We start from the raw sequence: 17,968 nt of genomic DNA, 5'->3' as shown, positions 1-17,968 counted from the left end.
ATGACTGACCCACCGCCAAACCGGTCATGCTGGAGGATGTTGCAGGCAGCAGAACGTTCTCCACGGCGTCTCCAGACTCTGTCACGTCTGTCACATGTGCTCAGTGTGAACCTGCTTTCATCTGTGAAGAGCACAGGGCACCAGTGGCGAATTTGCCAATCTTGGTGTTCTCTGGCAAATGCCAAACGTCCCGCACGGTGTTGGGCTGTAAGCACAACCCCACCTGTGGACGTCGGGCCCTCATACCACCCTCATGGAGTCTGTTTCTGACCGTTTGAGCAGACACATGCACATTTGTGGCCTGCTGGAGGTCATTTTGCAGGGCTCTGGCAGTGCTCCTCCTGCTCCTCCTTGCACAAAGGCGGAGGTAGCGGTCCTGCTGCTGGGTTGTTGCCCTCCTACGGCCTCCTCCACGTCTCCTGATGTACTGGCCTGTCTCCTGGTAGCGCCTCCATGCTCTGGACACTACGCTGACAGACACAGCAAACCTTCTTGCCACAGCTTGCATTGATGTGCCATCCTGGATGAGCTGCACTACCTGAGCCACTTGTGGGGGTTGTAGACTCCGTCTCATGCTACCACTAGAGTGAAAGCACCGCCAGCATTCAAAAGTGACCAAAACATCAGCCAGGAAGCATAGGAACTGAGAAGTGGTCTGTGGTCACCACCTGCAGAACCACTCCTTTATTGGGGGTGTCTTGCTAATTGCCTATAATTTCCACCTGTTGTCTATTCCATTTGCACAACAGCATGTGAAATTTATTGTCAATCAGTGTTGCTTCCTAAGTGGACAGTTTGATTTCACAGAATTGTGATTTACTTGGAGTTACATTGTGATGTTTAAGTGTTCCCTTTAGTTTTTGGAGCAGTGTACATTTTCATATTCCATCTCTCGTCATGACCACCATTGTGGCTGACAGAAACCATTGTTCCAAAGTCCCTTTATTGCATGTTTAATGTTCTGAGGCCAGTTCTCCATAGTGAGGACAAAGGAATTTCTCTGTGGCCTAAGGTTTATCATGGGCGTGAGGGGTCATAAAACCCCCACATCTTCAGACCCCTAGATCTCTCCTCCTCTGTTGGGGGTTTGGGAGATAATCTGTAGGGTTGTGGTCTCCTGTACCCTGACCTGATCAGGACAGTCATGACACCACATAATGGATTTCATCTGCATGAGATTGATACTTTACTTTTATTTATTTAATTAACCTTTATACATTTCACTGAATGACTGCATATGTTTGGGATTATTTGCTGTTGTCATCTGCCTTTGAATGGCTGTGAAGTTATTCATACAGTTATCTTACAAAAGAAGACAGGTATATTTTTTGCTTTACGAGTAATTATGTTTATAATTTAGAGTATGATGTGTCTATTCTTTCCTATAGTGTTTATGGGGCCATAGGACTAACAGAGGGGCGATAGGTTAACGGAGATCAGAATGATCTCACAGACTCACAGTGAGATCAGTATTGATCAGTTTTTGTAGGGTGCTGCAGCCTCCTGTGTCACTGTGTCTCTGGCACAATAATACACAGCAGAGTCTTCAGTCTTCAAGCTGTTCATCTGGAGATACACCTGCTGCTTGCTGTTGTCTCTGGAGATGGTGAACCGACCCTGAACAGACTGGGGGTAGTAAGTGCTGCCACCATCACTGCTAATATAAGACACCCACTCCAGTCCTTTCCCAGGAGCCTGTCTGATCCAAGCTGCATAAATGTTTCCACCAAACCCGTTATATGTGCAGGTCAGTTTGTGGGATTCCTGAGGCTTTTTAACCACTTGTCCAGACTCAGTTAGTGTCTGACCCTGAACACCTGTGGAAAGGAAATACCCAAAACTTCAGAATGCAAACATTCATACAGTGATGTCTTAAAACATGTCTATATACCTATTTGTAGCAAATTACTTCTGAAAAATTACTGAAAATGATGGAACATTCATTCTAGTGAACACAGAATATTGTAACTTACTTTTTACAAACACCACCATTAGTACTAAACTCCAGACAGTCCTCATTGTTCAGTGATAGTCAGGTTATATGCAGTGCTTGCTACCTAATCAATCCACACTGGCTATAATGAGAAGGCCAGGGCTGAGTGTCTGATTATAAAGGGATGAAGGGGAGGGAGACTTTGCATAGACCGCCCTCTAGAGGTTTAAATATCCTGACAGGGGAGATCTTCTGCTCTATTCCTTTATTCTCTCTCCTCCCTGTCCTTCTTTCTTCTCTCTGTAGTTTAGATTTTACTTATGAGACGTGTTGACTATAATGGCTTTAGTATTGTGTGTTGACTACATATAATGGCTTAGTATTGTGTGTTGACTATATATATATAATGGCTTTAGTATGATGTGTTGACTACATATAATGGCTTTAGTATTGTGTGTTGACTACATATAATGGCTTAGTATTGTGTGTTGAAGACCAGCAACACGGGGACAAAAGTTATGCATTTTTACTTGGAGTTTAAATGTCTGAAAAGCTTTTAATGATGTATGGTTTTAACGCTTTTGGTAAGGTTAACTTATTAAATTATAATTTGACAATTTTTGAGACTGAGCATTAGTCTTAATATGTTGATATTTTGGTGTGGAGATACATTTATATTATGTTGTGTTTGCATCATTCTTCCATGGGTATCTGGGTATTTGTTCAGGTCTGGTATTGGTTTGTATCACTGTGGAGGGTAGCGAACACAGTAATACACAGCTGTGTCTTCTGGTTGCAGGCTCTGCCCTTTTAAAGACACAGAGTTGCTGGAGGGATCTCTTGAAATGCTGAACTTGTTTTTCAGTGCATCATTTTTGTAGATCTCCATTATCCAATATATGGGAAATCCACTCCATTGCGTTCCCTGCAGGCTTTCGAACCCAACCTGTGGCAAAGTTTATGCTGCTATCACTAACAGAATACCCAGAGACCTTAGAGGTGATGTGTAAGGTGTGTCGTCGTAATGAAACCAAGGTGCAGCGGAGGATGTGTTCATCATCAGAATTTTAATTGACTGAACGAACACAATACAAAACTAAACAAAAACGACCAGAAACAGTTCTGTCATGAAAACACACTAACAGAATACAATCACCCACAAAAACCCAAAGGAAAGACAGGCTACTTATGTGTGACTCCCAATCAGCAACAACGAACTACAGCAGTGCCTGATTGGAAGCCACACATGGCCCAAAAAAAAGAAATACAAAAACATAGAAAAATGAACATAGAATACCCACCCAATGTAACACCCTGGCCTAACCAGAATAAAGAACAAAAACCCCTCTCTATGGCCAGGGCGTTACAGTACCCCCCCAAAGGTGCGGACTCCGGCCGTAAAACCTGACTAAGAAGGGGAGGGTGGGCCTTCCTACGGCGGCGGCTCAGGTGCGGGACGTGGTCTCCGCTCCACCCTCGGCGTCGCCCACTTAGGTGTCGCCCCTGGCCGTGCCGAAGGACTGGTGGGCGACCCTGGCTGCGCCCAGCTGGCGGGCAATTCTGGTTCCGCCCGGTTGGCGGGCGTCCCTGGCTGCGCCCGGCTGGCGGGCAACCCTGGCGGCTCCGGCGGCTCCGGGCTAGCGGGCGGCTCCGACGGCTCCGGGCTGGCAGGCGGCTCAGGCGGCTCTGGCCCAGGATTCACCAGGCTGGGGAGACATGAAGGAGGCCTGGCCCTGGGCACAGGCACAGGACTCACGAGGCTGGGGAGACATGAAGGAGGCCTGGCCCTGGGCGCAGGCACAGGACTCACCAGGCTGGCGGGCGGCTCTGGCGGCTCCGGACAGGCGGGCAGCTCTGGCGGCTCTGGACAGGTGGGCGGCTCTGGCGGCTCCGGACAGGCGGGCGGCTCTGGCGGCTCCGGACTGGCGGGCGGCTCTGGCGTCTCCAGACTGGCGGGCGGCTCTGGCGGCTCTGGCCCAGGACTCACCAGGCTGGGGAGACATGAAGGAGGCCTGGCTCTGGGCGCAGGCACTGGACTCACCAGGCTGGGGAAACCCACTGGAGGCCTGGTCCTGGGAGGAGGCACAGGATAGACCAGGCTGGGGAGACCCACTGGAGGCCTGGTCCTGGGAGGAGGCACAGGATAGACCAGGCTGGAGAGACCCACTGGAGAACTGGTCCGAGGAGGAGGCACAGGATAAACTGGGCTGTGGGGGAGCACTGGAGTTCTGGTCCTTAGCCTTGACACCCTTACTCCAGGCTGAATGCCCACTTTGGCCCGGCACGGGCGGAGAGCAGGCACTGGGCGAACTGAGCCCTCCCAGCGCCCTGGAGACACAGTGCGCAGAGCCGGCGCATGATAGCCTGGACCGAAATGGCGCACCGGAGACCAGATGCGCTGAGCTGGAACACTCCGACCTGGCTCGATGCCCACTCTCGCATGGCACTTGCGGGGGGCTGGCATGTAGCGCTCCAGGCTATCAACGCGTACTGGGGACACCGTGCGCTTTACCGCATAACACGGTGTCTGACCAGTACTACGCTGCCTCCTGTAAGCACGGGGAGTTGGCTCAGGTCTCCAACCTGACTCTGCCACACTCCCCGTGTGCCCCCCCCAAATTTTTTGGGAGGCTGCCTCTCGTGCCTGTTGCGTTCCCTTGCCTCATACCAGCGGCTCTCCGCTCTCGCTGCCTCGATCTCCCACTGCGGGCGGCGATACTCCCCAGCTTGAGCCCATGGTCCTTTACCGACCAGTATCTCCTCCCATGTACACGAGTCCTGAACGCTCTTCTCCTGGTGCTGCTCCTTCCTCTGCTGCTTGGTCCTTTTCTGGTGGGTGATTCTGTAAGGTGTGTCGTCGTAATGAAACCAAGGTGCAGCGGAGGATGTGTTCATCATCAGAATTTTAATTGACTGAACGAACACAATACAAAACGAAACAAAAACGACCAGAAACAGTTCTGTCAGGAAAACACACTAACAGAATACAATCACCCACAAAAACCCAAAGGAAAAACAGGCTACTTATGTGTGACTCCCAATCAGCAACAACGAACTACAGCTGTGCCTGATTGGGAGCCACACACGGCCCAAAACAAAGAAATACAAAAACATAGAAAAATGAACATAGAACGCCCACCCAATGTAACACCCTGGCCTAACCAAAATAAAGAACAAAAACCCCTCTCTATGGCCAGGGCGTTACATGATGCTTGGAGACTCTCCAGGCTTTACAACGATTACACTTGGCTGGCTGAGTTCAATACCACCACAGTACACATCTATGGGGAAAAACACAATTAGTCATATGCTATACAGGATAGCTAAGTATGACTGTTAAGGCTATTGTTAAAATAATATTTTCTCAATATATTTTCTTGAGCCTCAATCCATTCCTTCCCCCAAATCCTGAGAGACTTACAGGAGGCAGAGATGCAGGGAACATGGTTTGTGCTGAAGCTGAACTGGTGGGAGCTGCTCTTCTCTACTCAAACTGACTATGAGACAAACAGTCCACGTTTTATACAGAGAGGGGTGGTGTGTTAGGCTCTTTTGCGTATAGAGCTGGTATAAAAGGATAAGACTTTTATAAACTGGGTTAACTTGCATTATGAACAGTAAAAATGAAATATAAAATGTCAACTTTGTACTGTCATTTTCTTTACAGTACAGTGTATTTTCACTAATATTGTTATAGTCATCACTGAACAGCTCTGAATCTGCACATAATAATTACATTTTGGGGGTTTCTCAAGGATCTATCCTTGGTCCATCACTGATTTTAGTTTACATTTCATTAAGGACTTTCATCAGGTATCTAAAAGCATATTCCAAAACTCTATATCCATTTTCAGAAATGTTGGTAAATTGGCGTTTATTGTTTAAAGAAAATATGAAGAGATTGTGTGTTGTTCAATGACAGACATGTTTTTGTTGCAAATCTAGCACTTGATGGTTTCATTTCAGAAAGACAAATAATGGTGTTCTTTTGCAAAACGCTAATTATCTGTCTAACTCTCAGAGAAATAAGTAGTACTGCTAGTTTTTACACAGTCAAATAAGACATAACTACCTTTTTTTATAAATTACTGTGGAAAAAAATAAGAAACCCCCACACTGCTCTTGCTAAAGTAGTATCACTGCTCTTTATTAAGTTGTACATATCTGCCTCAAGGCCTTCGTTGGAGCTTTTGTGAGTGTTTTTAATTAGCACCCTTGTGTAGACATTGTTCTACCCACATCCATTCAATGCATCGAATGGGGTTGGATTCGAGGTAAAATAAACATGTGTTACCAAAAATAACAATGTGCATTTCATAAGTGTTTAATACGTTTTATGTACACTATTAGAATAGGTCTGTAAAACTACAATGAGGACCTCAACCTATCAAGTACGTTTTCATAAATCATTGGGTGCAGTGCAAGAAAAAACGTCATTGTAGGCTGAAGTGGTGGCAGTTCATGTTCACATTTACAACATAACATACATGGGCATCATTGCAAGTAATGTTTTTGGTCATTAAAATGTGCGAGTTCAAAGTATATGTGGTGGTGAACATTACACAGTGTTGTTTCGCTCTAATGGATATTTTTGTAGCAGTTAATCGCATGATTTCCCTAATGCCAAATTAAGAACTTCATCCACACATTGTGGAGAGTAGACTTTTAGAAACCCATTGCGCATCTCCGCTGCATTTTCTAGATAACGTTAGTCCTCTCTGGAGTGGCATATACGACGCAAACTGAAAAACTGTCTTGGAAGGCCTCTTTTTAATGGCTCAGGGTGGAAACTTCCCCGTAATAGAGTATTTCTTTCTGTTTCTTTTCTGTACAGAGTTGTAAACAGGGTTCCGTTTGATTTCTCAATCCACATATCGAGGTAATGAACACGTTTAGTGTCACATTCAATAGTGCATTTTAGATTAGTGTCAATGTCATTGAGTAATGCCATAAAGTCTGACAGCTCTTCTCCCGTTCCTCCCCATATGCAAAAAATGTGATCAGTATATCCATACTACTTCCCAACCTTTTGTCAAGAATGGAAATAAGTAGTACTGCTAGTTTTTACACAATCAAATGTAATACAAAATTCAAAAGGCACTCGCACATCTGAGCAATCTTTTTGCAGGTGCATGGTAACAGTTGAACAAGATGAAGTAAAAAGGAAACCGCACACTGCTCTTGATAGTATCACTGATATTTAATAAGCTTACGTATCGGCCTCACGGCCTTCGTCAGAGCTTTTTCTCGTCAAAAGCTCTGACGAAGGCCGTGAGGCCGATACGTAAGCTTATTAAATATCAGTGATACTATCAAGAGCAGTGTGCGGTTTCCTTTTTCCTACATAATCAAATGTAACAAATAACTACATTTTTAATAAAGAACTGTTCAAATTATACATTTCTGACATTAATATTTAAAATAACGTATAAAAAATTATTACATACAGTAATATGAGATCTGTATGTAGAACATTTACATCAGACATTTTGGTCATTTAGCAGTCGCTCTTATCCAGAGTGACTTACAGTAAATGCATTAATTTTAAGATAGCTAGTCACAGTCAAATACATAAGATACGAAAATATAATTCCAGCTAAACTATGAAATATATAGCATTTTGTACCAACCCCCCCTCAGTGTTTGTACTATTGTCAGTTTGTGACAGTTGTTTGCAAATGTATGGATTTATGTTGCAGTATAAAACCCAATATCATGGCTATGGCCAAAATCATGTTTATGGTGATGTTTCATTAGGGTTACATTGGTACCATTGTCCTGGGAGGTGTTTATTTGACCTGTTCAGTGTTGATGTGTCCATACAGGAGCAAAGGGGTTTAGTATGACATAATATCACTGTGACCCTCCAATAGACCCCAAGCGTAACTGTATAGTCACAGTGATATGCACCATGACAAAAACCTCCCACCAGTACCACACACCAGCTAAATGAGGATAGCAACACATTCAGATGGTTGTGATAGGTGATAATACACATTTATATTATTTCTTCAAATATTTTTGAATATTTGTAACTGTTTTGTAAACTATTATACAGTATATTATAACATGGTTGAATTCACCTTAGAGATATCTTTTTGCATTGGACGTTTCTCAATCTGCCACATCCGCCGATGCCTCACTTTCACATCTGCGGTCAGATCATGAGACATCCCGACAGTTGGTCTTTTCACAAAGACGTCTGTAGTGTCTGAATGGTTATGACCACTCTATGGAAAGGGGGGACTCTCACGAACACGATGGTGTTCGTTTTGCTCTACGACCCCCACAAGTGTCATGGGACTCGTCTGAAGGTAACCGCTACCGTTTAAAATAAATGTATGGAAGTATGAAGGTAGTTTTGTAACTACCCAAAAAGGGGTGTACAGTATGTGTAAAAACAATATATAGTGCATTCGGAAAGTATTCAGACCCCTACACCTTTTCCACATTTTGTTACGTTACAGCCTTAACTCCTCATCAGTCTACACACAAAACCTCATAATGTCAAAGCAAAAAACAGTTTTTAGACATTTTTGCAAATGTTTAAAAAAAATATGAACGGAAATATTACATTTTCCATAAGTATTCAGACCCTTTACTCAGTACTTTGTTGAAGCACCTTTGGCAGTGATTACAGCCTCGAGTCTTCTAGGGTATGACACTTCAAGCTTGGCACCCCTGTATTTAGGGAGTTTCTGCAGATCCTCTCAAGTTCTGTCAAGTTGGATGTGGAGTGTCTCTGCACAGCTTTTTTCAGGTCTCTCCAGAGATGTTTGATTGGGTTCAAGTCCGGGCTCTGGCAGAGACTTGTCCCGAAGCCAGTCCTGCGTTGTCTTGGCTGTGTGCTTAGGGTCATTGTCCTGTTGGAAGGTTAAAATTCGGCCCAGTCTGAGGTCCTGAGCGCTTGGTGGTTCCAAACGTCTTACATTTAAGAATCATGGAGGCTAATGTGTTCTTGGGGACCTTCAATGCTGCAGAAATGTGTTGGTACCCTTCCTCAGATCTGTGCCACGACACAATCCTGTCTCAGAGCTCTACGGACAATTTCTTCAACCTCATGGCTTGGTTTTTGCTCTGACATGCACTGTCAACTGTGGGACCTGATATAGACAGGTGTGTGCCTTTCCAATTCATGTCTAATCAATTGAATTCAACACAGGTGGATTCCTATCAAGTTGTAGAAACATCTCAAGGCTGATCAATGGAAACAGGAGGCACCTGAGCTCAATTTGGAGTCTCATAGTAAAAGGTCTGAATACTTATGTAAATAAGGTAGTTATTTTTCTTATTTTCAATACTTTTGCAAAGAATTTGAAAAACCATTTTTTACTTTGTCATTATGGGGTATTGTGTCTAGATTGATGAGGATTATTCTTTTTTTGATACATTTTAGAATAAGGCTGTAACCTAACAAAATGTGTAAAAATTGAAGGAGTCTGAATACTTTCCGAATGCACTGTATATATATTTCCTCGGCTATCTTATATCTCCTAGATACAGGACAGACATTTCAAAACCTTGTTTCTTATGATTTATTGTTTGACTGTCTTTTTTTGCAATTTAGGAATGTGTTATTCAATGTGTTCCTCTGGGCTATAGTAGTAAAGGCGAAATTAAATATTTTATCAAGTAATTTAAAAAAATATATATTATTTAATACCTAAAGGGGTCCTAAAATTCAAAATCAAATAGCTAAATGATCCATAGTATGACCATTTTAAAACATTTCCATATGTCAGTTTACCAGAACCCTGCTGAAAGGTTTGTCAAAAGCCGGAATAGGTTGCAAAGGGTTAATCGGCACAGCTTCCATCGGTTTACCCATCCTTTGGCAAAGGATTTATTGTAAGACACAACATAATTTTTTAGACCAGAAGACGTTAAGCAGGATATGGTCATACTTCTTGTTGACTGCAGGATGTCCTGCCATACTACCATCATGAGCCAACCTCAGTATCACTTGTCGAAGCGTAACTGGAACAACAATCTGAGACACACTGGGCCAATCACCCTGCCCAGAAGTGGCGTGAGAACGCCATTTCCTCATAGAACACCATCTCGTCAAAGAAACCCACACGAACTTCATCAAATTCTCCTCTGGATGTATCTCAGCAAAAAGAGGGGAGATTGAAACATCTTTACTCTGTTCCGCAATCAACTGCTTCCTAGACATGAAGTATAAACTATAGGGACCCTCTCTTCCTTCAGTGGTCCTACTGGGATTTTCTAAGGAGAGGTCAACTCTCTCAACGTCTCGAACAGATCAACCATCCTCCTCAACACTAGACTTTCTTAGACGTATAACGTCACACGCTGCGAACACTCTAGCGTACTTTTCTCATAACCCATCAAGTTCCTCTAATCTGGGTTCCTTACAAATGACAGGATTTGGCACAACCTTCCCTCCAGCCAAATCGTTTTCCAAAATGAATGAGACCCCCTTCACCGGTAGGCTAGGCGTCACACCTGTTGTGTCTTAGCTCTTATTACTAAATTATATAATAAGAAAGACTCAGAATACAAGGAAATGAACTGGAGCTTCACATTTACTAAAATGAGTTAGTACCAGAACAACATAGAGCAACACTGTGCATGACCAAGGGTGCTCCATTCTTAAAGGGGACATCAGTAATTAACAGAACATAACATTCCTTCTCTTATACAATCAGATTACTTTTACCAAACCACAACTGAAACATTGCCCAGAAAGTGTTGTAGTTATTATGCATCATTTGATTTGAACTTGAACGGTTAGTTTTTGTTTGTGTTTGTTTATAAATCCAGTCTGTCTGGTGGACGGTGCCTTTGTTCTGGGTAGCGCCTTGGATAGTCTGGAGGCTCCTGAACATCCTCAGTGTGTGCTTGCTCCATATATAGCTTCTGCTATAGCAGCACCTTCATCAACACGTTCCCTTTTTTCAGCCTGGGGTCTCTTTACTGCCCCACCGTCCTCTACAGTTCCCTTTATGTCACTCTCAGGAGCTCTCTGTGCCTGTTCTCTCTCGATTGTTGTGCAGTTTTCCGTGGAATGCATTTGGTTAATGTGACGCCGCCACATTATGTCTGGGCTCACATGAACCTGGTAGGTTCTGGGTCCCGTTTGTGTATGCACGGTCCCTCTGTCCATTTCCCTCCCCTTCTGTAGTCTCGCACCATCACTTCCTGTCCTGTTTGGAAATGGTGCTCCCGGGCCACCGGAGAGCATCTTGGCTTGTTTGTTCAGCACTTCATTACGCCTGTTTGGCTTCATGATGTCCAGCTGTGTGCGGAGAGGCCACCCGAACATCAGTGGAGCTGGGCTTTCCTTTGTCGTGGCATGTGGGGTGTTTCGATAGGAGGCCAGGAACTTGGCCTGTATTGTTTGCAAAGTCCCTTCGTCTCGTTTTTCTGCACGGAGTCCCTGCTTTAGGGTTTGCACAAAGCGTTCTGCCAGCCCACTGGTGGCAGGGTGGTATGGAGCTGAGGTTGAGTGTTTGATTCCATTTACTGACGTGAATCTTGTAAACTCGTCACTTACAAAAGCCATGCACGTTGTCACTTACCAGCTGCAGATGTTGTTCTGAGACACTCTATCGTCTGAACTGAGGTGGAGGAGTCAGTGCAAAACACACCTCTGGCCATTTGGAATGGGCATCAACTATAACCAGAAACATGTGCTTTTCAAAGGGACCAGCATAGTCCACATGAATTCTCTGCCATGGCTCTGTGAGCCATTCCCATGGGTGGACTGGGACAGGAGCAGGCATGTGAAGGGTTTCCAAACATCCGCTACAGTTCTTCGCCATGATTTTGATCCAGACCCGGCCGATGTTGATCCAGACCCGGCCACCAGAAGTGGCTCCTTGAGAGCAGCTTCATTTTGACAATTCCAACATGTAGTTGCTGAAAAACCTGATGTTGGCATTTCTGGGGTATCATGACTCTCATTCCCCACATCAAACATTCTTGGTACGTTGTAATTTCGTTTCTCCGCTGGAAATATGGAGTCAGCTCCTTTCTGCCTGTAGCTGGCCATCCTGACATGGTGTAGGTGTATACTTTTGACAAGGTCACATCTTTCCTTGTCTCCCGTTTGATAACTGTGCTTGTGACAGGTAGTGCCTCGAGCTGAGAGGTATGGAAAATGTCCACTGCATCCACACTCCTTTGTATTTCTCTTGTACATGGCAGTCTGGATAATAGTAGTGTCTTAGCTCTTATTACTTATTTATATAATAAGAAAGACTCAGAATACAAGGAAATTAACTGGAGCTTCACATTTACTAAAACGAGTTAGTACCAGAACAACATAGAACAACACTGCGCATGACCAAGGGTGCTCCATTTTTAAAGGGGACATCAGTAATTAACAGAACATAACAACTCCAATGAAAATGAAACCAGAAATAAGATCAGACTCGAGTTTCACGTTATACAAAGGAATTTCCATGCAACCCATCTCCACGCCTTGTACTAACACGCTGTAACCAGTGTCAGACAAGGGAAAACACCCTCCAAAAGGAAGGATTTGGCAGTGTCTCACAGTATCTCCACCGGCTGCTTAAGGAAGTAACTCTGGGTCTTCCATTCATGTGGTGGTCATGAGATCCAGTTTCATCATAGCACTTGATGGTTTTTGCGACTGCACTTGAAGAAACTTTCAAAGTTCTTGAAATGTTCCGCTCTGACTGACCTTCATGTCTTAAAGTAAAGATGGACCGTCATTTGTCTTCTCGCTTCTTTGTTCTCTCCATAATATGGACTTGGTCTTTTAATATGGACTTTTGTCTTCTGTATACCCCCCTACCATGTCACAACACAACTGGTGGCACCTTAATTGGGGAGGACGGGCTCATGGTAATGGCTGGAGCGGAATTAGTGGAATGGTATCAAATACACCAAACACATGGTTTGCATGTGTTTGATGCCATTCCCATTCGCTCCGTTACAGACAATTATTATGAGCCATCCTCCCCTCAGCAGACTCCACTGGTATGTTGTAATCATTATATCATAGGATGTTTGATATTTATATACTTCTAACTTCAACTGTACAAGGGAGGAGTGAGTTTTAGTACAGGTCTGCTGTTGGTTTGTATCACTGTGGCCACCGAGCACAATAATACACAGCTGTGTCTTCAGTCTGCAGACTCTGTCCTTTTAAAAACAATTTGTTGCTGGAAGTGTCTCTGGTGATGCTGAACTTGTTTTTCAGTGAATCTTTATAAGCTGTGCTTCCACCACTACTAATATATCCAATCCACTCCAGTGTTTTCCTTGCAGGCTGTCGAATCCAAGCTGTATGCAAGCTAGTAACTGAATATGAGACCTTACAGGAGATGGTCAGTGGTTGACCTGGCTGGACAGTCATAGAGGCTGGCTGAGTGAGTTCATAACTCTGAACACCTGTTGAAAGGAAAGAATGAACATTATTAAACCTCCAGATAACATGATCTTTCAATTACATTTAAGTCTGATGCCGTTTTCATTATTGTGTTTGTCCCCCCATAGACACTCACAGGAGGCAGCTGCCAGCAGCAGCAGCAGAGATGGAGGGAACATGGTTTGTGTTGTTCAGGACTGATGGGAGCTGATCCTCTATACTCTCCAGGACTCAGAAGGACTGTTTATATAAACCCTAACAATAAGGGGGAGGTAGATAAAGGGAGGAAGAGAGAGGCATGGTTCTATTTGCATATGGTGAGGAGGGAAATCTGAAAGATCTTAGAATGTCAGTGAAAATTGTGAAAACTTCTATCAGTTTTAATACTCCAATGTATTGTTGTTGTAAAATACACTTCAGTATATTGGCAGATAATGTTATTTGATACAATGACCAAAAATATTTTGCCAATATCGTCCCAATGCAACAGTGTTATTGGAATATGAAAATTAAAACAAAGTGTGGGTTCAAGTAAATTCATAGAATGCTTGATAAACAGGAAATGATTGCAAGATTATTTCTATGCAAATGAGAGGAATTTATTTACATACTTCTCTGTGTTACAAAACATATCATCAAGCACAACAGGTGGAGATTTAATTAACCACCCTGAAAAAGGCACTGAATTGCTGAAACGTTGGTTATTATGGTTACCCATTAAATTGTTTGGGAGCATATACAGTATGTGTGTGACTTTCTTTCTTTAATTTCATGGAGATTTAAGCAATAACATATATACTATATATGTAAAAAAATATATATTAAAAAAATTATAGCTAGTAACAGAATAAGAGACCTTACAGGAGATGATCAGTAGTTGACCTGGCTGGACAGTCAGAGATGCTGGCTGAGTGAGTTCTTCACAGTGGACAAAGCATTTAAAATGTTGCTCAATATAAATAGAATCATGTTATAGTCATAACAAAACTGTAGTCATCATCTTTAATTATTTTGTCTTTCCTGTCAAATCTAGAGAGACTCACAGGATACAGCTGCCAGCAGCAGCAGCAGCAGCAGAGATGCAGGGACCATGGTTTGTGTTGAAGCTGAACTGGTTGGAGCTGCTCTTTACTCGCCAGGACTCAGAGGGCCTCTAAGGGCAGACAGACAGACACTGTTTTAGTAGGGAAAGAACCAGAGGGAGGGTTTGCATTGACGTAGAGAGATGAAGAGGCAAGGGGTCCTACTCTAGAGGTGGGGATAGTGAAGCTCATCATATTGTCTTAATGAGAGGGTCCACAGTTTGAAACTTGTGAGGTTGAAACTTGTGGTTATATTATGGAAAAGGTTGGAGATATATATTGAGCATAGTTTACATGTAATCAGTTACTCCCCAACCCTGAGCAAAGATACAGTATATTTTATGTCTAAGCCCATTCTTTGATATCCTGTCAAAGATACCCATCTAGTATAAACGAAATTCATCATTCCATAGGTGTGGGGTTTGGCCACTATTTATTAAGAAGGTTAATATCCCCCCATCCTGGTAGATACATGTCACTCCAACTGTTTAAGGGATGAGTGAGTTTTTGTACATGTCTGGCCCTGGTTTGTATCACTGTGAGTCTCTGGCACAATAATACACAGCTGTGTCTTCAGCCTGCAGGTTCTGCCCTGTTAAAGTCACAGTATTGCTGGAGGAGTCTACTGTGAGGCTGAACTTATTTTTCAGGGAGTCTTTGTGGTGTGTTCCTCCAGTATATTTCATTCCAATCCACTCCAGTGTTTTCCCTGCAGGCTGTCGAATCCAAGCTGTGTAATAGCTACCTACAGAATATGAGACCTTACAGGAGATGGTCAGTGGTTGACCTGGCTGGACAGTCATAGAGGCTGGCTGAGTGAGTTCTTCACACTTAACACCTGTGGACAAAGCATTTACATTTAAAGTTACTACAAATATAATAATTTTTACATTTTAACAAAACTAAAGCCATCACTAATTGTTTTGTCTGTCCGACCCAAATCCAGAGACTCACAGGAGGCAGCTGCCAGCAACAGCAGCAGCAGAGATGCAGGGAACATGGTTTGTGTTGTTCAGGACTGAGGGACACACACAGAGACTGTTTATATAAGGTGGAGAGAAATAGAAAAAGAGCATGGTACAATTTGCATAGGGAAAAGAGACAGGTATGGAAGGAATGGGAATAACAGTAACCCTTTTCTTTGATAACTATGCCAGATTGTAATACTCAATTATATTGTCCCTGTAAACAGCTGGACTGATACTGGTGCATAATAAGCACTATGAGCAAAACCTTTTGACAATATTTTAGCATCACAACATGTGGTGTCCAGTTTTTTTATTTCAATAAAAGTAAGATATTAATTTCCATAATGGTCCTCAATAGATGATTTTGCATGACACAAGTGATAGGGGTTCCTTACAGTGTCTGCTTGTGAATATTTTAACTGCAGTGGGCTAAATCAGGGTCACACAGAGTGCTTCTGGGTAGTCTTAAACAAATCTACTTTGAAACAAAAGTATACACCTCACACATATGGTTTATGAAAAAGAAGACACCTGTACCATGTCAGATATAGAGTTGAAATGTATTAATTTTTGAGTTTGCAACACATTATTAGACATTATATACATCACAGAAGACTGAACAAAACCATTTGACATAGAAACACTGGATTTTTTTAATATAGAAAATATATATATATGACATTCTGAACAATATTCATAACATTCCACAAATGAGGCCAGTAGAGGGTACTTTGGTCATTTGACTACAGGAAAGGGCTATTGCAGGAACACAGAAGATACATTTACTTACACATTGTCCGTGCATACAGTAATCTACTTTCAGGGACATTACATTGAAAGTGAGAAGTACACCACAGATGTAGGATCTTAATTTGATCACCCTGTTGCAGGAGAACTTTCCTGCAATGCAGGAAATGTAGAATGTGTTGTGTATTTGAGGTTTTAAAAGGCTTCTGCAGTTTGTTATTTCCATTTTGAAATTTCAGACTTAATTTTTGCTCACGAAGGTTTATCAACCCCTTCAAAAATGTCCATTAATTATAATCCAAATAATAATGTGCATTTTGTGTTGCTACACAATCAATTATTTTCCTGCTGTAGCAAACGGACTTAAATTAAGATCCTACATCTGTACATCTCTGTGCTCATGAATCTGTTAACGTGATCTACCCACAGATTGTGTTTTTGTACAGGTCTGGCACAGTAATACACAGCTGTGTCTTAAATCTACAGACTCTGTCCTTTTAAGAACGACGTGTTGCTGGAAGTATCTCTGGTGATGCTACACTTGTTTTTCATTGAATGTTTGTAACTGGTGCTTTAAGCATTATTGATATATCCAATCCACCTTTCCCTGCAGGTTGTCGAATCCAGAATGTAGTAAAACTAGTAACAGAGTAAGAGACCTTAGAGTAGATGGTCAGTGGTTGACCAGGCTGGACTGTCAGAGAGGCTGGCTGAGTGAGTCCATAACTCTGTACACCTGCTAAATTGAAACAGCAACATATTGACAACATGAATATGTTCGGTGTACAAAAGTCTACTAGTTTCATTAAAATGTCTATCACCCAACATCCAGAGAGACTCACAGGAGGCAGCTGCCAGCAGCAGCAGTAGAGATGCAGGCAACATAGTTAGTGTTGAAGCTGAACTGGTGAGAGCTGTTCTACTCTACTCTCCAGGACTCAGAGCGATGTACTAGGACCCTCAGATACAGAGAGGTTTTTATATAGGGACGAGTTAGAGAAGGGAAGAGGGGCTAGTTGATGAATTTATTCATACTATTCATACTTCCACAAGATATAGTCCCAACGCAAATGTAGGGTTGCTACCCAAGCAGGCTGGTAATTCAGTCTATCGGTTCGGTTGCCAGGGACGCGACCCAGTCGTTCAGACTTTTTGTTCTGTATCTATGGACGTGACCCAGTCGTTTGTTCAAATGTTCCATTGCCATATTGGTTGGCAACATTCTTATCCCTTGCTTGCTAGCTAGCCAACTATGGCTAATTTACAGTCACAGCCTTTTGCATTTGTTTAAGCTGTTTTCTAGTGACATTTATTTGAATACATCCATAACAATGAGCTAATGATGAGCAATTTCACCTGGCATAGAAAATGTCCTCTCTCGTCAGGACACAGTTGTTCAGAGGAGCTAGCCAACAAACATGTCTATTGTGTCTAAGTCAATTATTTTTATACTGTCAAAGATACCCATGTAGTATGAACTAAATGAATCATTCCATGGGGTATTTAATATCGCCCCCTCCTGATAGATACATATAACTACAACTGTTTAAGGGATGAGTGAGTTTTTCTGCATGTCTGGCCCTGGTTTGTATCACTGTGGTCTCTGGCACAATAATACACAGCTGTCTCTTTAGTCTGCAGGTTCTGCCCTGTTATAGTCACTATCCTGTTAGAGGATTCTAAACTGAGGCTGAACTTGTTTTTCAGTGAATCATTGTAGACTGTTTCCAGTATATATTTGCCCAATCCACTCCAGTGCTTTCCCTGCAGGTTGTCAGAACCAAGATGTCCAATAGCTAGATAAAGAGTATGAGACTTTACAGGAGATGGTCAGAGGTTGACCTAGCTGGACAGAGAATGGCTGAGTGAGTTC

General features: G+C 42.9%; 1 protein-coding gene and 2 gene segments (V, D, J or C); all 3 read right to left on the bottom strand.

The window, feature by feature from the left end:
• The window catches only part of LOC115171600 (uncharacterized), a 332,786-nt gene that overhangs the window by 283,689 nt on the left and 31,129 nt on the right, over window positions 1-17,968 (bottom strand). The window contains exons 3-4 of the mRNA XM_029728577.1: window positions 14,926-14,935; window positions 9,209-9,217 (exon numbers count right to left, since the gene is read on the bottom strand). Coding sequence (XP_029584437.1) covers window positions 9,209-9,217; window positions 14,926-14,935 — 19 coding nt within the window. The remainder of the gene's footprint in view (window positions 1-9,208; window positions 9,218-14,925; window positions 14,936-17,968) is intronic.
• LOC115171607 (Ig heavy chain V region 914-like) lies at window positions 1,163-2,109 on the bottom strand. The segment is given in 2 exon segments: window positions 1,163-1,817; window positions 1,974-2,109. Coding segments are annotated over 2 exon segments (387 nt in total).
• On the bottom strand, window positions 14,914-15,491 carry LOC115171611 (Ig heavy chain V region 5A-like). The segment is given in 2 exon segments: window positions 14,914-15,218; window positions 15,335-15,491. Coding segments are annotated over 2 exon segments (351 nt in total).

Source organism: Salmo trutta, chromosome 32 (assembly GCF_901001165.1).
Source record: "Salmo trutta chromosome 32, fSalTru1.1, whole genome shotgun sequence".
NCBI classification, from domain to species: domain Eukaryota; kingdom Metazoa; phylum Chordata; class Actinopteri; order Salmoniformes; family Salmonidae; genus Salmo; species Salmo trutta.
Note: the sequence above shows the minus strand (reverse complement) of the source record. Positions and strands in the feature narration are given on the sequence as shown.